Source organism: Galleria mellonella, unplaced genomic scaffold (assembly GCF_026898425.1).
Source record: "Galleria mellonella isolate WM207_F2 unplaced genomic scaffold, CSIRO_AGI_GalMel_v1 utg74, whole genome shotgun sequence".
Taxonomy (NCBI): domain Eukaryota; kingdom Metazoa; phylum Arthropoda; class Insecta; order Lepidoptera; family Pyralidae; genus Galleria; species Galleria mellonella.
Window position 1 is genome coordinate 161,919 of NW_026442147.1, and position 22,731 is coordinate 184,649.

Sequence of the window (22,731 nt, forward strand, 5' to 3'; positions counted from 1 at the left end):
ATTTATACAAATGCTTTGATATATTAATCATATCAATACATGCTATACTCGTATGCCGTAAGAAGTGTTAGATCTATAAAGTTGAAATTTTCCACAAACGATTAAGATTTCTGGGCAATTAAGCGTTTACTGAGAAATATCTTTTGGAATGATACGTGGTATTTTTTATTTATATTACTAATAGGTAATAGTAATATAATTACACAATATTCTATTTCTTTTCTTTTATTCTATGTTAAGCATTATTGTGATTTTTTTAAGTACATGCCGTATATTTTTGTCGTGACGTAGTACCATGTGCAATGTTTTGTTTTGTCTTGGACAAAAAGAAAATAAGGGCAATTTCTAAAAACCTTAAAAATTATTAAAAATATTCAAAGTCGGTACAGAATTCTAAAAGATATGGAGTAACATCGAAATAAAAAAAACCTGTAACTTCAGAACCTCTTTTTAATACGTTTAAAAATATTTTCCTACTTCTATAACGATCGATAGGATCCATTACAGTAAATTTATTCCATTACTTTAGATAGGTATCCTATTATAAATATATCCAAGTAATTTGTAGTCCTTATTCAAAGCTATTTTACTGCTAGACATTCAGTCAGAAACTATAAATAATGTTTGCTTTAATGGGAAAGGCCTTTATATCTCTGTCAGTAATATTATGATTAGCTGCGAAATCACACGAGAACTCCCGACAGTTAAAACAGAAATGAACGATCCAACTTTATAGATTTGCAGTTAATTTAACCTGAAATCAGTTGTATAACAAGCAAATTTACAACGCGAATTGAGGGTAACGAAGATAAATAAACTATTGTATGTACACATACGCGACTTTGCATTCATTGCACTATTAACCCATAATTTATTTGTGTAAAATAAAAATTATATCAACGTGTATATCGATTTATTTTAGAAGAATATGTGAAAATTATTCTATGTATATAACTATGGAAAAACTACAATAATTATTTACAAAGACAACTATTATAGTTATATACAATATATTCACCACAAATAAAACAAAAAGACTGCGGATTGTATAAACAATGACTCCTTGATGCAGACAATGCAATAATTTTATTACATCAACGTTTTATTAAATTCTCAAATATGCGTCTATCCTCAGGTAAAATACAAAGAAGCTGTATAAGAAAAATAAAAGCTAATACTATATAAAAACTACATACATTTAAATTTACTGTATCAAAATATAAAGGAAAAGTGAAAATTCCTTTTGGAAGATTTTCAAAAGTAAAGTTTTGTAACTATGTGTTAATTTAGATCTGTAACAGTAACGTGAGCTGTGAATCTAGAATATGCTATGACACTGCTTGATGATGATAATATTGATAGTAGAGGTAATTTAGTAAAATCGATTATTTTATTAATTTAAGTTTTAGTTTCTAGTTATTGTTAGCATAGTATACTTGTTATAGTGCTACATGTATGCATTTTAAATAAAATTTAAGGATTCAAATTCCTAATCTCAGCTTTAGTCCTGAAGCAGATAGCTGAAAATTGAATATGTAGTGACAGAAGTTACTACCGTTGCCCCGACTCGTATCTACTCAAAAGAGAGAGGTGCTAGCTTGGAGACTGGGGGAGGTAGCTCACGAAATTATGGAAGCGCATTGTCGCAACGGACGGCTGCCGCAACGGCCGCGCGTATAACCTGCGCACGCGCATCCGCGATAACGCCTCCTACCGCACGGCGAGTCGACTCAACGCGAAACAAGTGACGTTCTAACGCGATATAATCGATAATACAAACAAACATACGCATACTATTCCATTTTGTAAGTGCAGTTCGAAGCTCGAATGTCGTAATACGTGGTTTTATTCTTTAATGCTCCACAAACACATGTCATTGTCCTTGCATCCGAGACACGGATGATCGGTTTTTTTTCATGTTTGTTGTAAAACTTACAAAAACATAGGTAACCTTTCAAGAATTTTGTATTGTTTTGTAACTTATTTCGATTTTTCGTATATAATTAAGGCATAGGATTTGAATTAAATATAATTTAAGTCAAATCCTATACCTTATTTCAAATAATAATATGATAACTAGTTGGAAATTTTTAGGCATTTTAAGTTTTTATTATAAATATAAGCTATATTAGTGTGTGTATGTTAGTGTAAAGTACATTGGTGAAAAATATTTTTTCTTTTTTTCTTATTATATTGTTTGTATTAATATTAAATATAAAGTAGGATTCACGACCGGAGTACCTACTATAGTACTAGGTCCAAAAACAAAAATCAATCATAACACATACTTTCAACCATTATTAGTTAATATGGTAGAAATTTGATACTTATTCGTAGTGCTTTTCTGGGTCACTTACATCTCAGTTCACTGCTTTGTATAAATGAGCTCTTTGTGTTGGCTAGAACTACATTTCAATAGTAAGTACTCAATGACTCCGTTTTGATGCTTAAGTTGAGATCTTTTCGGCGAAATTCGGCGAAATGTTAACGCCAACGGTTGACAAATACCTCTGACTACTTAATTTGTGATACAGGTGTGAACATATTTGTATTTGTAAAATTTTGTAAATTTTGGATTTTGCTTTTTATTATGCTAACGAGGTTTTCAGAAATAATAAATGTTAAAGACTTATATAGTAAATATTTAAAAAAGAATTCTTAAGGCTGTTTTTTTATAATAAACGGTTTAATTTTCAATTATTTATAATTGAAATAAATTTGACGACTCTTCATAATTTGAATGGAGAAATTGTATTGTTTTATTGACTTTTTCTGTTGATATAAGGATTATGATTTGATTTAAGAAAACGGGCTTCATAGATAACTAAGTATAAAGGCGAAATGATTTTAATATTGTTTGTTTTTTAAAGGATTATATAATTAGATAGATATCTCATTTATAATTGTTATTCAAGATTGTGGACAATCAATTTTAAATGGGGGTTATCAAAAACCTTAAAATGAGGTTTTACCATAAAAATTTCGCGATTTTGCGTGTTTAGGGTATTTCAATTTTTTTATTTTAATCCATCTACAATTTCTTTTTATATTGAGCGATATATTCAACAGTTCTGAATTGATTATTATTTATGCATTCGACAGTGTTTATTCCACATTTGGTTCTATATTAATATTGTTTCAACTGAAATCGCTTTTTAAGCGACTTCAAAAAGAAAGATATTCTCAATTCGATTATACTTTTTTTTTATATTTGTCATCTCATAACCCCGTCAGTTTTAAACCGATTTGGAAAATTCTTTTTTATCTGTTTACTTTAGTTTTATCTGTTTACAAATTAGTCCCATAAAATTTTAAGTTTTAGTCAGTAGTTTAATTTATAGACCAGAAGATCTAGTTTTGTCCTAACTGAAGTTGTTTTTTTTTTGTGGGACACAATCTTTAAACATTTAGATTCTAAACAAATATTATAAAAAAGAAAGATTTCGTATTTAATTTTTAATACATACGTTCAAAAATACTTAAACCGATTTTAAATATTATTTCACTTATAGAGAGCTAGCCATAAACAATATTAGCGAAAAACATAGGTTGCATTGCACTAAAAAAACTGTCTAAAATATTCGTTATGTTTTTATTAGTAATACCAACATTTAATTTAAACTTAATAATATCTTTTATTAAACTCCAAAACCAAGGCATTTACTTCAATATACATGTAAAGTAGCTTGTCATGATATAGGTACGTATGAAATATTGTTTCTCTTCAACATCCTATTATCTATAAAATTATCTACCTTCGTCGAATAAGACTTGGTCTGAGTCATGTCTAGTCTTTGTCAATCGGTATACCTATCTGTATGCTAAATGCTTGCATCCGATGAAATGATTGTTGCTACGAGAGCGTTCAACTAAAATACAATGTAAATTGATATATTTATAATCAAATAGCATTTTATCTGTATTTTACATTCTTATTTTACTTTTGGCTTTGTCATGGAAATTAATATAAATTTACTCGTTGTCTTCCACTGGTTCAGTAGATGGGCTAGAGCAAGTAGTTTGCTTTTAATTTTTTCGAAGAAGCCGGTAGCTTCATAGTGAATTTTAAAAGTTCTATTTCAAATATCTCATAGCAATGTTAAAATCTTTAATAGAAAAAGGTTTTTTTTTATTATTACGGTATATAATATTTTTAAATTCTAACCTCTTTATTCACAAAATTGTCAAATCTGTCTTAAACCTATTTAGCTCTTGAAATGTTTTGTCTTTTTCTTTTACGCTAAATTCTCAATTTGAAAGAAAGTGGAAAAACACTTCAATAGATACGTTTGTACGAGGTTTTGGTTATTATGAATAAAGGGACATATCTGTAGAAAAGTTAAAAAAGAATGCTTAAATATTAATTCAAAAAATAGAAAGCACCGTGTAAGTAGGTATTTTAAGGGTATATCCGTAGTACGAAATTTTATTGCCGGCCACGACATTCTCCGCCTATTATATATTTATTTGAAATAATATAATTTATTATTTTTATTAATTTTTCGTGATGCGTTTAGCTTAATGCAATTTCCATAATTACAGAATCCGGATTCTTAGAAATCTCATAACCTATGTAGATAATAAAATATTATAGCGTCATGTTAATCCCGATCGTCGCAAATAAAAGATTATAATTTTACCTTCATTTGTAAACTTGTATGAATGCGAAGGTTATTACAAAATGGTCTTGAGTTTACGATAAGCGAATAAGGATTGTATCGAATATGTTTTTCTCGTATAAATGAGTGTCAGCTTACGATTGGTCTTTACGACAATTTTGGAATGTTGTATTGTAAAATTATTTGATTTGCATTAATTTTATTGTCAATTTAATTATAGAAATAACTTAGAATCATTTATTATTTATTTAACTAATTATAAGAATATTCACTGTTTAACATTGAACCTATGATATATGATAATATTATAGAGAGTATGTCAACATTTTTAAATAAATACACGAACGAAGTAATAAAGACATCCTGTGGAACTTTTAATATTGTCATTTCAAAGGATAAAGTCACCACGATAAACATCATTATTGTCTTACAAGTACATAATGTACAATGGCAAGTATTTGAGTTCGTATCCACGTGACTCAATATTGTGGGTGTCACATTTTGTATGCGCAAGCGCATCGCCTAGGAAGTGCACTGATGTTCCTATGTATATTGGTATGTTTTTATTCAGAATGATGCGCAGAATTACGAGTATTCGCAATTTCTATTCTGTTAACGTGCCAATTAGCCATATCGTTTGTAACGTTGTTATTTATGGTATATTGTGATTCTGACGTTATTACTTTTACGATCTCATTTTTCAAATGACTTCTTTTAGTTTCGAAGTTTAGCTTCAACATTACTGTAGCTATTATACCGGTAATTTAACGCAGGTCTATTTTGACATAGGTAGATAGAGACAACTGTGCTGGTTTAGAAGAGTTTTGACTTCTACCTCAGACAATCTAATACAAGAATATGTTTATATTATATTTGATCACGATACTGTAGTCTAGATCTCCAACGTGGGACTTAATTTTTTTTACTTAAGCTGCCTATCATCATCATCATCATCATCACCGCCATCATATTAGTTGTCTAACGTCTATTGTAGAACAAAAGGATCCCCAAAAAAGGTAGGTTTTGCCAGTAGTTGCTATGTTTAAGCTACCTACGACCTATATTTATTAACGATAATCGAAATATTTATTTAGAAATAAAATTAAAATCCAAAGTAAATATGATTTCGAATAAATAAATAATGATTGAATGATAACTTTATTTGCTTGTATTTGAATAAATATTATAAAGCAAGTAAAATATTTGTTTAAAAAAAACACCAATTTCTATCGTGGCAAAACCAGTTATTTTGATTTCAAAATTAAACTACTAATACTAATACTAATTTTTATAAAATTTCTATAGGATCAATTTAAAAGTATATTTTTTTTATAAATAATTAATAAAAAATCCCAAATCAGTATAAATAGTATAGTTTAAATAGTAAATATGTATATGAGTTAAAAAAAATACAATCAAATTGAGAACCTCCTTCTTTTTTGAAGACGATTGAAAAATAATCAAATTTAGGCGTGGATATTTAGTTTATTTTTTTAGGATACACCTGAGTTAAATAAATTGCGAAGTATAGCAGTTTTTCTAAATCTATACAAATTTAAAATTTGCTTAATATATACAATCAAAACATTTATGGTCTTGAAAATCCTAAAGCTTCATCAATTTTTATGCTGACCTTACATATTACTTTAGCAGAATAATATTAGATCGATTTGCATCATTACTGCGCTAAATGTTTTAGACTCGTATGATGCTTAATATAAATGGTAATGGATTTCATTACATATGCTCGGACGTTTGTTTTAATTTGACTATAGTTTGGTGTCATGTGTTGAATGCTAAATGGATCTGAACGTGTCAATCTTTGACATGTTAAGTCTATATATATGTATTATTAGCTTTGTAATATCTGTACCAAATAATTTTTTGTTTTTTTTTTATTACTAATTAAATAGTTAATGTATTTATGTGTTAATGCAAAGTAATTGTAGAAGTATATTGTAATTATTTACATCGGCTTTAAATTTTATTCAACCAGGCTTATAAATAAGAGGTCTTATCGAGTTGGAAACCAGTCGGGCACCCCTTAAGTTAATATATAAGTAAAGCTGTTATAAATTTTAGATTAGATATTTTGTTGCTGTAATTAAAACTAAGAATATATTTGTAACCACTTTTAAACTTCGTTCGTGCACTATATAAAAATATCAAAGTTAACAGGCGATAAAACAAATAAGTAGCATAGGTTTTTGAATGGCAACCCTGTAGAGAATGTAATGCAGCGTAGAACGACCCCGCGAGTCAGCGAATGCAGGTGGCTCGGGACCGTTCCTTGTGGTAGTCTATGGTGGAGGCTTATGTCCAGCAGTGGACAGTAACGGCTGATATGATGGTATGATGAAAGTAAATAAGTATTTACCAAGAAATGTCTCTATTATAAATAGATTCCGGTATATCTAATACGGCAACCGACTACAAGAAAACGGCAAAAACATTCCTTGTTGTAGTCTATGGTGGAGTCTTATGTCCAGCAGTGGACAGTAACGGCTGATATGATGGTATGATGAAAGTGAATAAAAATTTACCCAGAAATGTCTCTATTATAAATACGAGTAGATACCAGTATATCTAATACGGCAATCGACTACAAGAAAATGGCAAAAAATTACAATGCAGTAACTACATGGTTGGACGGTGCATTAAACAGGCGAATACAAAAACTACAATAAACGCCGCGTCCGGTTTGTCATATCACTTTCCATTAACGGTAAATTTTACTACAACCACGCGACTATGAAGTAATTAAAACGGTCCGCTTTGGCCGCGTAGCGCTTTTTTTAACTGTAATCGCGATTCTGAGAGAAAAAATCAAATAGCGAATTGGCGACCTTATCAAACACGCAGTTCAATGACCCGCATTTTGTTATTGCCAAATTCTATATCGGACTCTTAGTGCTTGAGTTGATTCAAGTTGCTGTTAACACTACGTAGATATATTGTACACTTCAGAATACGATGTCACTGTTCATGGCGAAGTCTAAACGGTGTGTCATAATCATTTATTTATAAACTGCAGCAAGCAATGCACATTCTAAGATGACATCAGATGCGTTTACTGACACCATTGTAAACAAATTGACAAGTTTGTGAGACAGTTATATCCGGTTAGTTCTCCAGTCTTGTAAATATATAATCTCACAATGTGTTGGGTAATCGGAATGGATTTGGAAATTATAATTGTTCTCATACGTACCTTTTCCTTATTTTACTTCTTCTATTAATATTATCTCTTACATTCCTACATTTGTCAAAATATGGACACAAACTTTTACATTAGTAATATCCAATTAGAAGTATATTTATATCTGCTGTAACCATAGAATTTCGAAATTAGACGGTAATTTTATAAAAATTCTAAGATACATGTAAAAACATGTATTTCACACATATAGATATCAAAAATCTAAATTTAAATTCTTCAAACAGATATTTTGAACATGAAACATTTTGAGCCTTCAGTTTAGTAAATGACGAACGTCAGATACGAATTTTCATTCCTATTGCATATACCTCCTTTGGCGTTATGCGATATTAGTGATATCTTTATATATATATATCATCATCATATCTGCTGAACATAAGTCTCCTACTTGGGGGATTTTGCCAGTAGTTGACACGCTTGGCAGGCGGATTGGTAACTGCAGTTAGGCTTTAGAGATGTTTTAAGAACTGCTGCCCATTTCTCCCCTTCCCTTAGTCGCCTCTTACGACACTCACAGTAAAAGAAGGGGTGGCTTGTTCTATCTCAGGACCTTACGGTTTTTATATATACCATAATGGATTGTGCAGTAATCTTAATAATGGTTTGCAAATTCAAAATTGTCCGACCTCAATATAAACTGTCCACACCTTTCATCCCTTATATTCTCAAATTCTTTCTTATTACTCCTCTCTTGCTTGTAAATGATGTACTGCAAATATTGGATTTTAAAATTTTAGTAGCCGATTGATTTCAGTAAATGACGGTTTTCAGCTGCTGTTGCATTCAGCTGAACAACAGACTTATCTTTTCATAATACTTGCGTAGATAATTAAGATTAGCGTAAATATTTAATATCGCAACTGTATTAGAGGGTGATGACACCTGAATAGGCCTATAGTAGAACAAGTTTCGGTGACAGCCATGTAATTTTATTGTTTCGTGAACCAGATCGAAATGTTGGAACAACCGTTAGATGTGAATGTTCCGATAGAGGAAATGGCTGTTAGTTTTATTGGTGCCTATCGATAATGTTGTCGGTGTAGAGGTGAAAACAATGGAGAATTACTAACACGTTATTCAATCTGTACATTCATATACATATTTGTAATATATGTATTCTACTCTACTATTAACCCATGTTGTAAAATTATATATTGGCAAAGGTCTCCTCAGTGGCGGATTTACTAGCAGGCTACGTAGGTTAGAGACTAGGGCGATAATTTTTTCATACTATTATTGTAAACAAACATACGGTCCGTCTGATGATAAACGGGGTTACCGTAGCCTATAGACAAAAGTAAGAAACCTTAATACGATCTTTTTGAAAAACCTCATGGTGTAGTCTCTAGAGAAGGCAGGTAGGAAGATCATTCTAATTTTTGGTGGTGCTGTTCATGACTATATACGTCGGTTACATTTTCTATTAGGAGGGCCGTTAGCATGTTTACCACTTTGAGTCGCATAAAAATAGAAAAATATATAAAAATATAAAAAAAATCTCCTAATTTATGCAAGTCAAGTCTCGAATGAGTTATGGTTAATTTATAAAATTAGTAGAATTTACAACTAATTTCTTTAATCAGGACACGTATACTTGTTTTATATTTACCTTTTGAATATTCCCAACAAGCTTAACTCAACCACATTAATCTTCGAATGTTTCCAAAACTCCTGTCATACCAACTCGAATCGGAGGGAATAAAATATTTGACGGATTTCGCAACAAAACCGAATGGAAATATTTGGTAAGCCCTGTAGTTAGCTCCCCGCTGTTTGTACTTGTTGAAATGTGAAATATTGTTCGTAGGCGGAGGTTCAAATACGGCTTTCAATATACACCTTAGATTGTTCATACATTAGTTATTTACTGTGTTTATTTGAATAATAGATACTTATTCGGAACTTGTCATTATAATCTTAACCTTACTATGCCATAAATTAACTTCAAATCTATTTATGTATGATTGAAATTATTATAATAACAAATATTCAAAATGATTTGGATTATATAATGTCACATTAAGAAAAGTATCTATTTTTTATTAATACCGCTTAATAATTATATGCTTTGTTGTGTGGTCTTGGTATAGAAAGGGCTATCCTTTCCAGTGTCATTGTAAGAGGCATCTAAGGAAACTTAATAGTTGAGGGTCAACCTGCCTGCCAAGAGTGGCAAGTACTGGCAAAACCCCCCTTATTAGGGAGGCCTGAGTTCAGCAGTGGACAGTTAATAGCTGATATGATGACTATATATTTACTTATTCTCATACTTATTTATAATAACTGCAAATCTTGGTTAATACTTAGATATTATTAGGTCAACGCGACGCTATGCACCTAATGCATGGATTATGAAACTACTTACATAGTTGTAATACAACTACCAGTATTCATTATGACCGGAACATACTCGCGATGGAATTAGCTTCTGTAAATAGTACAAAACAGAGATGCCCGTTGCGTTCGTCTGTTTATGCATCTGTCTGTGGACACAGATTTTTAAGCGACTTCAAAGAGATGATTTTCAATATTTTATATTTCTTTTATTTTGTGAATATGGTTCTTCACTATTTTGAATATTATATCTTCACCATTTTGAACTGATTTCGATATTTCTTTTTGCAATTGTTAATTGTTTATTGCCGAATTGATTTTATGTTAATTTGATCATAAAGCTGTTGATTTTTTTTCTGAAGCTGAAATCTTAACCTATTAAGTAATATGAGTACTTTGAAATTACTTGATTCTTCTTGTTTTTTTACTTTTCGTTACAATTTCATTAAAATTGTTTCAGGTTAATAAAAAAAATTAGAAAAATAGCCATGTCTTGTAACGTTTTCGTTAGGCGTCGTTTATTACTTTTTATCAAATGTCTACTTTATTTTCTATCCTACGATGCATAAAAAATCTAGTTATAAAATCAACACTTATTCCATCCTAGTTACATCAAAATTAATTATAACGACAAAACAACAGACTTTTATAGTACAATAAAGTAAATTGTATCTTTCAACTTTTTACGAAAACATTTTTAATTATCGGAGGTAATGATCAATAAAAGAAATTACCTAATAAATGAAAATTTTTAATATTTAAAATCGTTTCACTAGGTAATACAAGCAATGAATCTTTATTATATATAATTATATGTTCCGTTCAACGGGGAGGGAGTTGTAAAAACCGTATAGCATTTGTGTATAGCCTCAGTAATTATCAGAACAATAATACCCGTATTCCATGATTATTCTTACGTTATTTGAAAGAAAAAGTATCCTATGTATTAATATGAAAACAAAAAAAAAATTAAACATAATGGAATAATAAACATCTTTATAAACAGTTTGTAATCCGTCATATTAGCAAAAAATATCCATATATAATTAAATTAAATTTATTTGATTAAATTTCTAATCTATCACACGCGATCTATCTAAATACTATATTATATTGTATTGTTATATATCTTTATTAACCAATGTAACAGTTTTCGTCACACAATGACAGGTCAATATTTACATTATAATTTTAAATTAATAAAATAAATAATAACAATGATTATAACAATATTTGAAATATAAAAAAAATATAAATTAATTACAGTACATGTCAATATAATAGCAACTATATGTCAATAATGATGACTACGAAATGGGTCATGTATTTATTATAATAATCTTTTTACGGTATTTAAGTGTTTTCTATTAATATCAATATTTATGCAAGCCCATTTACGAACGTACATTACGAACTATACAATTTTACGGAAAATTTATTTAAAAAGTGCACTATGTTTTAAAATTTATCTAATAATCTGTAGCTAATTACCAGGTCTACACTTACTTCTTTAATTATTATTATTTCATGTCATGGAAACCTAACAAGTTAATTTTTTATGTTTTTTATAAATGCGGAAGCAAAAACAAAATATACAAGTAATAAAGATTCTGTTAAATTCTTTCTTTATGGAAAAACTTAAAACGACAATCATGGAACTATTTTAAAAGACCATCAATTTTTAAGAGCAATCTTGAAATATGTTATTAACAACTCCATATAATTGAATGGTCAATCGTAAATGTTCAAAAGCCATTTATGTGTAGGTATGTACACAATAAAATAATTTTATAGTAGTATATTAACTATTAAGAACACAGAAGTAAAAGTAATTTCTGTTGATAATAGACTTGACATTAATATAACGTAAGTGTAATGAATTATTTAGTCATCAATTTTATTTTTCTCAATGACAGAATAATTTTATGTATGCCAGATTAAATCTTAGGTCTTAAATGATTTCTTCCGCGTTTATTCTACTTGTAGGTACTTTTTTAATCAGGAAAGTAATGACAAGGTTAACTTATGTAAAATCGATATAAAACGTAATTAATGTTGGACAGATATAATAAATTTATTTTAATTTTTGCTCAATTTAGAATTTATCCTGTTAATACAAAAAAAAAAATAATAGGTAAAATGACAAATATTGCTAGTTTCGCTCCAACGACGCGGAAAAATATAACGTTTTACTTCAATGAATGTTGCAATTATAAGTTTTTAAAATGAGCATTATTACGTTTATTTCTATTTGAGTTTTACTGTAATATAATTTATTCCACTGTAAATATATATATATTTTCCAAAAAAATATTTTGTCTAATTTAAAGTCTTAATTATAAATTTTTTAAATTAGGGTGTGATGAGGCTGACATATCCTTATAGGATAAAATCCTCTAAATAAAAAAAGTATAAAAAAAAATTATAAATTTCTTCATATCATATGTGTGTTTAATACAAAAATTTGTGATCTATCATTTCACCTTATAATCAGTTCAATGAACATAAATTGATAAGGTTCGATGGAATTAGACACCAGATTACATGTCAGTTATCGACTTAAACGATGTTAATGAACTTTACAAGGCCAAAGCCTTACAAGATAACTCTATAAAACCTTTTAGTTTTATAGATTTCATTTCATTCCGCAACATAATAATGTGATATTGAATTTTACGACAATCGAGCTTTAAACAGGTTAAGTTCGTTGAAGTAATACGAAATAATGAGATAAGTGAAAATTTTGTATTAGAAATAGTCATGTTACAGTTTATCATAACTATGATTATATAAACAGTGATGTTTTGAAAATATGTGTGAAAAATATAAAATGGGACTCGGAAAGTTCGGTTTTAATGTGAAAAAGAACAAAGTGACAGTGGCAGGGGTCAAGACTAAATTTAGTATTAAGAAAACATATAATAAAATACAAAAAAAATTTAAAAAGACTGATTCCGAGAAGAAGGATTCCCGGCCGAAAGAAAAAAGGATATGGTGGCACGAGTACAATAGTTGTAAGATATTTAATATATTTTTTATTCTAGTAAATATTATGTACGGTACTTAAATATTGGTTATAAGTAATACAATCAAACCAACTGATATACAATGTGAATGTAAATAAACGAAGGTATGGGAGGAAATCTAGACTATCCTATTATGATTAGATAGACCGTGTTCATTTTATAGAGATATTAGATAGAGAGATCTTTGGTACTCGGTTTTATCTGCTAACTCCGCAAGGTGCTTGATGTATAATATTTATGAAAATAGTCGGAACTTTATATACATTTACGACTAAAGAGTAAATTAACTCTTCGGTCGTAAAATTGAATAAAGAATTTGTATAAATAGATCAATGAATGTGGAGGCAAAAGAGGTCTGTTTTTTTTTATGGGTGATAATGGAATGGTAACCCCACCCGTGCTATCGGTATACACCGGCGGGGCACCAGTGAAGTATGATAGGTGAGGATGAAGCAGGTCAGTTAGCCCATCGTGACGAATTCAATAAGAATTGTTCACGATGGTTTCCAGGGGGAACCACGTGAAGGTCGACCTAATAGGGCATATTGGGCATATGGCTGTCAAACTCCATTGCTAACAATCCCTTTCTCCCCAAAGAGGTCTGTTTGAATAGGAACAGTTGGCATTCTATTCTGACTACTCCTGTAGAAGGTAGACGTTATATATATGTGTTTTGTTATTATCTCTATTAAAAAGTGTTTGGAGTTGTTTGTGATCAAATGCTTATATTTGAACTCTTTAAATTACGGGATATACTACAATAGTGAACGAAAGCGGAAATTCAATTAAAATAACCGTACATTTGTCAGTAACTTAATTCACATGTTAAGAATAAATTACCGGTTTCTATTCTTTAAACAGGGGCCTTTGAAGGGCCTACAGGCTTGTTACGCCCTTTGAATTTACAATGAGTGGAAATTAGAGCATCAAGGTTTGCCTTTTGAAATCATTCAGTACCTTGAGCGACATGGTATCGAGGCCGGCTCGGCCTTAAACATCGCCTTCAAATTATACCTATGTGAGCCCTTCTAATGATCAGATCGATTGCGACATTGACTTTTGCGAGTTTTCTGCCAGCCTTATATAAATTGAAAATAAATAAATAGATGAGTTTTCAAGTTGCCTAAAATTCACCGTTGTTAATTTATTCTACTACTAGTCTTTACTCAAAAGTGGCCTATGTTGTCTATCTTTACGCCAAGTCCCTCTTGAGGTGGGCAGAAAGAACAGAGTGCCAAAATACCGCTATCGTTACATACGTCTCTTGCTTCCTGGACATTCAGAACTCGTCTCATTCATGCTAGCCTGTTCCGGTGACTCTTGACTCTTCCCTCAATAAAAACACGGTCTATCTATTAATAATATAATTATAATAATAGTAGTAACTCTCTTTTTAAGTAATCTTACCACGATATGTCTATATATAGGTACATGCTCATATATCTCCGTAAAAGTGTGCCAATGGAAAGCGCGAGAGAATCCCGAGAAATCTATGCGCTAATGCGGCTGCGTACTCCCCACTTTCTAAACTGGCTAGACTTACTATTTAGGGCTGCCAGATACTTTTCCGGAATTAACTGCTTGAAAGGTTTCCAGCTTTAATGTCAGAAAAGTGTACGGTTTCTCTGGTAGTTAATTACTAAAACATATTTGATATATTAGTACATTTATTTATTAATTTAAATAACAGTGTTGATTAAATAAAAATATGATACAAAAGGCTAACTTAATATCAGTAGCATTTTCTACCAGTACATATTTGATCCCATGAATTTAAATAGTGTATTAGTTTAAAATAATAAGAATAAAATATGGTCCAGTCTCATAAATAAATTTCAGAATACCACAATGGACGTTTTGAAACCAATAGCAATACGATAGGATTGTTTAAACATGTATGTTTTATTAAAAAAAAAAAAAGGATTTATGAAATAACAGTTTTAGTCATAATTATCGATTAATATGATGCGGTAACCCTAGCTTTGTTTATAGTTCGGGAAATGGCTGTCGCCTCGTAGGGAAGTACTAACACTTCCTTATTCTCGAAGCTAATCTATTATTTAGATACGATTATAATCTTTCTAAACAGTTTCTTATTTTACGTTTGTCAGTTATATACATCGTTAGTGAATATAACATCATAATTAGTTATGAAGTAAAGATGTTATTAAGAACATAACTGATATTAAGGTTTGCGGAACACAAACATAAATTAATTAAAATGCAGGGATAAATAATATACATATAGATGGAGTTATACATATAGATGAAGTCATACGTACATATGGAGCAATCATCCAACTGTTTGAATGGTTTTTCCATAAAGTACAAATATGTTTAAATATTTTATTATAATAAATTTAATATTCACAATTATTGAATGTGATAAAAGTCACCAATTAAATGCTTAATACAATTATGCGTCGATAAAAAAAAAACAGACTATTTTTGTCGAAGTATTTCTAGAGTGATATCCCATCTAGATGCCATGCCGACCATTGGCTGCTTTATAATTCATTGTAGCATGTCACGGTATGAATTTATCGCCAAGTCACTATATAACTGGGAAGCAATATACCTTTTCTATTAAAATATCTTAAAATTCCTGTTTTTTTTTTCAGGATATAGTAATAAAACAATGAATATTATAGGCTATTTTTTATTGTTTTCTTTTTAATGTATGCGAATGGACTGGTAATCCCACTATCGATATATGCTGGCGGTGTATCAGTGAGATTGAGACTGTATTAATAACATCAACAATAAAAAAAAAATAACGTACCGAAAAGAAAGTCTACAAGAAACAAACTGATCACAGGTTTTCATCAAAAAATCGTAGTGATAAAAAAATCCGTAAATCGTCATTAATTATACTGAGATTGACAATGAAGGTCATTTTCAGATAGGTCATTATCGAAAGTAAAGACTTGCAGTCTTTTGTTGAGGTTTAATGGATACTGTCATTACTATACCACCTTATTTGGCTTTTGCATTTATTAAGTGGCCACCCGTTAATTCTGTACATCACTGTTCTGTTACTATGTATCTTAATGGATTCATTTACTTGGCAGAATAATTTATTATATTTATTGATTATTCGGAAATTATGGCATTGAATGTATACAAAGGTTCAGTGCTAGTACACACTACGAGATACAGCTTGGCTTATAATTATTATAAATGCCAACAAAGTGATACTTTATTGTAACACTTAGGATCCTTTATTAGAATCAATAAAAAACAAAGTCACTGTTAGTATCTGAGTGTTGTCCGCTTACGTATTTCGATATTATACCATTATACCATGCGAAGCAAGGGCAGGCCATTAGCATGTCTTTAATTTAGTACTATTATAAAATATAAATTATTTGCAAAAAAGTTTAAATGTGCGCTACTCAAATATTGTGTTGTGATAACAGCGAAAGTTGACACATGTCTCTAGACTACTCCATCTGTATTAATTCTCGTGAGAGTGGATACAACTGTTTCACGGTAGAAATACGAATGGGATAAAGGTGCCCAAGCAAACGACTTTTATAGAAAGTCTCCTTTGGGATTGTATTGGAATTGTCTATATAATAATTTAAATAATACTTTATAGTTTTGTATACCTAATGAGATTGATCATAGAAGACTTATGTAATGTCCTTTTATTATCAATTTAATTGTTAATTATTCTTGCTTCCTTTCTAATATTATCAATGTGAAAGGGGGTTTGTTTTTTTACCTTATAGTATCATAAAGGTTTAACCAATCACTATGTAATTTTTTTTATGGGTGAAAATGGTATGGTAACTCCGCCTACGCTAACGGGATACGCTGGCGGAGCACCAATGAAGGGTGATAGATGAGAATGAAAACAGGTCAGTTAGCCCATCATGATGAATTCATCAGGAAATAACCATGATAGTTTTCAAGGAGAACCGCGAGGAGGTCGACCTTAGGTATATTGCTAGCAATGGGATTCTCAGGCTCCATTACTAACAATCCCTTTCTCCTCATCACTATGTCATTTTCTATACACGTACTATATAAGATGGAGAAGGATATAGGCTACTTTTTATTCCGGTCAGTAAACATGTCTCGGTCACATGGACGAAGTCACGGGTAAAAGCTAGTACCAAATAAATGATTAATTGATTTATTTATTCGCAATTGTTTATATGTATCTCTTGTTTTATTGCAGTAGGTGAAATCGACCAGTACTTATGGCTGGTTGGTGGGACGACGGGTGCGCTGGCGTTGACTGGTGTTGTTGCAGCATCCGCCTTCTACCTCAGCTACAGGCCGAGGCCGGAGAAGCCGCTTGTAACATTACACGAACAGAGCCTCCTTGAGCCGGTGAGTCCAAGATCTCATTGATAACTCCTCACTTAGTCTTCGTACTTAAGTTCATATATCGATTTTTTTTTGTCTTCTTTTTCTTCATTTCATACCCTTTTATGCGTGTATAGCCAATTTTTTTTATTTCCCCAACATTCTGTTTAATAACACTATTATCTATTTTCTTTACTGAAAATATTTTAAAATTTCTACTAGAATCCACATAACACAATTGATTGTTAGGAGATTGCTAGTGTTATAGGTTTAGTTTGATATCGCCCACTGACAATAATAAAAGAAAATATCGTTCTAACACTAAATGACGATTGCCAGTTTTCATGTTTCTAGAGTTCTAGACTCTAGTAAACTTCCAATAGTTCTATAAATATAGTCTGTAGGTGTTTTTAATATTTTCTTAATATTACAGACTGGAATCGGCTAAATTAAAAACTATTTAGTAAATTAGTATTTTACGAAACAAATTAAACATTTTTACATGTAATTTATTAATGATTTTTTTATTAAACAATTTACAAAAACTAAGTTAAAGATATTGTATTTTATATTATATTACATTATCAAGACCTCTCTTCCTTAAAGATGCTGTTTTATACCATGTACTGAATATAGGTATAACAAATTGCATTAAGTCAGAACTTACTCGTATGTTTTGATAGGAATAAAAATTTTTGATAATAAAAATATTGATTAAATAGTCTTTATTACAAACAACACTAGTAATTGTTAGGTTAATGTCCTACATTATAATCGTTTAATCCCCTAAAATATCTATATCTGTGCCTATATACACAGACAAGAACATCATGTGGCCACTTGAGTTTCGACACTCGACAACAATTTCGTTACATCATTGCGAATGTATCATTGATAATGCCTGCGTATAATAATAGGAAGTCTGCAGACTACCGATTTTTCGGGTGTTGACCGATAACACATTTCCTTTGTCATCAAATAAACTCGGGTTAATCGACTGATTAGATAAATAAATGTAATTTTAGTATTACAGGAAAATATCAATATATGCTACTATTGAAACTGTCTTATAAATAAATAACAAAATATAAGATATATATATATATCATACTATGATAATGAATTATATTATGACGGTTGCCGGGGCAAAGGATGCTTATTATATTTTCAGTTTAGATACTTGGTGGCAAATTTAGTACCATCAACATTCTTCTACATTTCGAATCTAAAAATATTTTAAAACTTTTTAGTGTTACATACCGCTATTTCGATTTAAGTACGCATGCTATGAAATATTATATTAAATAAAATAAAAATTTCGTGAAAAAAAAAATTAAGACCTAAAGAATATTTTGAGTCTCCTAAACTAATATAATAGTTGAACGCGCTATGCTACTGTGAGAGGGTAAAAATTTTCTATCGTTTCTTTGGTTTATTCGGTGAAAATATTAAGTTTCGGTGGTGAAATACTTCCTTAAACGGATGCTACCGATTTTAGTTATACCATGTGTACAAAAGTATCACGTGACCAAAAATAGAATTGTAATGAAAGGGAAATTCCTATGGATTCTCTCCTTGTATCAAAGATCAAGTTGTCCTAATTCAAACTGCCGCCGTTCTAGAGTTGGCAAAGCGCATCTTCGAGCGATATTTTTAACTCATTGTACCACTGGCAGCCCTGGCCGCTGCTCCTGTCACTACTTCAAAATTCAACGAAAGTGATGGGACAGTAAACCTATGCCAACCGAATATAAGTCTTAGACGACTTTATTAACTTAGGACTTATTCGGAAGTGAATGGTGTTACAGTGAAAATATTAAATAAAAAAAATTGTATTGACAACTATGATTGCGCAATGTGACAAAGCTTGAACAAATTTGAAAATAAACGGTGCATTACGTAGTGTAATAACAGTTAATTAATAAGGATGGCGTGTTGTGACTGCTGTATCGGCGTCGCTCCGATCAGACCTCCAATAAACTTGAATGAACAATCGGAATCTCTTAAAGTAAGTTATGTTAATAAGAACCGTTATTGACAATGTTGTACCGTATCCAAGGGCAGGATATTATAATATTTATTTTTATAGAGTTATAACTCTTCAATGTATAATGTTAGAATGAAAATGAAATTAATAACAAAAAAAATATTCATAATAAAATATAGCAGAACTAAAGTAAAAAATAATTCACTAGTCTAGTAAATTATTTCATTTTTAGAATATTAAAAAAAATGGTTTAATATTTTAATCATACAGCTGCTAGACATCATAAGAGAGGTCGAAATATTATCAGTCTGCAGCTCACAAGCTGATGATAGTTGGCAGAGATCCGTAACATTTAGATTCGCAACATTTAGGCCCACTGTCGAAGAATCATGTGCTAATGATTAGAAATAGCAACAGGAGACAATTCTTGTTACAAGATAAATTTCAAGACATAGTAAATGTCAATTAATTTTGTCTTGAAATCTATTTAATATTCTGTTACGAATGTCCTTACTTCTTTATAATTATTATGATAAAAACAATAAAATAAAATACTCTGTAACGGAGACTATACCAGCATTTATCTTTAGACTTGATCGACAAAGCCTCGACACTATAATGGATAGGTAGTGTATAGTTATTTATTTACCAAGTAATACTCTTTTTGTTCTCTTTATTTTTTACTTTGTATTTGATTTATGACTATTGTTGACAGACAAAATGTAATAAATTATATTTTCTGTCACGACTCGCGCACTTACGTAAATAGTTATACCACTATTTCAGGTATTCCTGTACCCTTAGTTTATTTAAATTGAGCAAACATTTAGATATTGTTATACTCAGTAATAAAAAAAGATATATCAGTTAATTGAAATATTACGGTTCATTCTATTCTTAGTTAAAAATAAAGAATTTTAATAAAATCAACTTCACTTATATACATAAGTGAAGTTAATTTTATTAAAAAATAGTATAAAGTTATTAAGTTTTTAATAACTATATCTATATAAAGACTCCCAATATTTTTCCTATTTTTGTTCAGATTTTCACTACGTTGATCTTATGACAATATGTACATACTGTCTATATAAAGTACATTTTGTTTAACAAAATCATAATTATCACCGCATCTTACTGTCAACAAAGTATTATACTTGAGTTAATGCTAACAATACGCTTCGGTTATTTGCATATAAACTTTTATGTATTTTCTCTAAGGCGTGGCCAATGCGACTACGCTTATTATACTCGTATGAGAAAATAGCTAGACTAGTAAAATTTAAACATAAAATTTATTTACTGGGAATGACATGTTCAGACTGTGACACAAAACGAACGCAAAGTATTTAGCGTTCAACATTGCTTTCCTAACGTCTAAAGAAAACATTGTCGTAAATCAAGATTAACTCTAAATATATTATGGTGCCTCTCCACCTACTGAACAGTGGCTGAGCTGTCATTCAACTAAAGTGATACGGAAGGGTTGCTTTAATTTAATGTGGAATTCTTTTCACAACTGGTCATGGAACTGAATTGAAAACTTTCAGAGTAGATGTATCTAAGAAGATATGAAATTACGTATTATTTTGAGTGATAATTAGCATAGTTCTATTTGTGCGTATCCTCTAGATAAAATTAACAAAATACAAAAAAAAAAAATTCGGTTGTGTTACAATAATATTATAAAGATTATGAAAGGGAAAGAAACAAGGGATGAATGTAAGACAAGGGAACATTGTCATTTTCGTCATAAAGATGGCATGCAATTTTTATTTATGTATATGTTAATGTTTCGTTACATTAATTACAGGGCATTTAAATAATAACATTATTGTTTCAGTGAATATTTATTAACTTTTAATGAGTCACAGTCTCTTCATCTCGTTTAAATAATATATTTATTATTTAATATATAAGTTTGGTAAAGAGGTTTATATTAATATTTTTGAGGCGCTGATTACTAGTTTTGAGGAATATTATTCATGAATAGAATTAGATGAAGGTTAGTTAGGGATACAGTTGTTAGAACATTTATTCAGTAAATAAACACATAATAATATACATAGTCTTGTTATTGTTATATGTATGAAGTACCTACATAAATTGATACAAATATAAATTGCTATGTTTAACTAGTATTCACAATTTGCCTTTGAATTTGACACTAAATATAAACCAATTACGATTATTAATTTCAAGATTCAGCAAAGCTGCAGAGTGTTAATATTAACATCGCATTATGTAAGCTTAGTATAAATAACTACAATCTCATGAATTATGAGTATGTTGCTAATAAAATTGTAGATATATATATATCTTTGAGGCATATTTGCTGTATCTAATGTTTGAAAATATTCTTTAGATATCATTTGTAAGAGTTATATTAGATTGTTAATTACTACTAGCTCTTATCTAGTAGTAATCAACTTAACAATCTAATATTTTTAATCATTTTGTAACCTTTAAACGGCGATTAAATCGCTTGAAAAATTTAGTAAGTATATTAAAGAATTAAAATTTTACTTATTGCAATATGTTTTTTTGTTTACAAAATACTCATAAATATTTACTAGTTTTTTTAACATCTATGAAAACATTAATACAAGAATTTATGAGTTTATAATTATATAATTAAATATCCAATAAACAAGGAGAGTTAAAAGAGGTTTCTCACTTAATGACTGAATTAGCTGAGCAGTGAAAAAAACCTACAGAAAATTAACGCTACTTTGTAGCAATGTAATCTTGTACTATAAGAATTCTATAGACGATTAAGCGACTTGAATCAAGCACGTAGCATGAATGATTGTCCATAATATAAGTTACTACGTGCTTGTTGCACGCTTGATAAAAAATATCCTTTTAGATCTAAATGTATCCAACGTTTGCAGTAAGAAAAGAGATTTTTTTTTAATATTGTACAAAAATCTTTTAGTAAAATAAAATATATTATATACAATACATAAAATAACAAATGCACTGGAAATTCTGGACCCAAAAATTACAAAAAAAAAAAATTATTTAATAACTTAATCATACAGCTTTACAAGCAGCTAAAATCTGTGTGGATACTCGTATTATACTAATTTAATTCTCTTGAGAATTTACCAATCTTTTTAGAATTCAAATGGAGAGACCACACGATTATAACTCTCTTGGCGAAACCGCTTATCGTAAAGCGGGCCGTATGCTTGATTGCTATTTGCGGTGGTATAAAAAAGCAGT

At 29.9% G+C, this 22,731-nt stretch overlaps 1 protein-coding gene across 6 annotated transcripts in view; it reads left to right on the forward strand.

Moving 5' to 3' along the window:
- LOC113516002 (long-chain-fatty-acid--CoA ligase 1) overlaps nucleotides 1–22,731 on the forward strand; it is a 76,206-nt gene that overhangs the window by 30,855 nt on the left and 22,620 nt on the right. The window contains exons 1-3 of one of the 6 annotated variants that reach the window (XM_052900990.1): nucleotides 1,627–1,805; nucleotides 12,871–13,187; nucleotides 17,386–17,540. In XM_052900990.1, the coding sequence (XP_052756950.1) occupies nucleotides 12,986–13,187; nucleotides 17,386–17,540 (357 nt within the window). In that variant the 5' untranslated portion in view covers nucleotides 1,627–1,805; nucleotides 12,871–12,985. Of the gene's footprint in view, nucleotides 1–1,626; nucleotides 1,806–12,870; nucleotides 13,188–17,385; nucleotides 17,541–19,178; nucleotides 19,525–22,731 lie in introns of those variants that run through there. The other 5 variants (XM_052900991.1, XM_052900992.1, XM_052900993.1 and 2 more) reach the window with 5 other exon arrangements.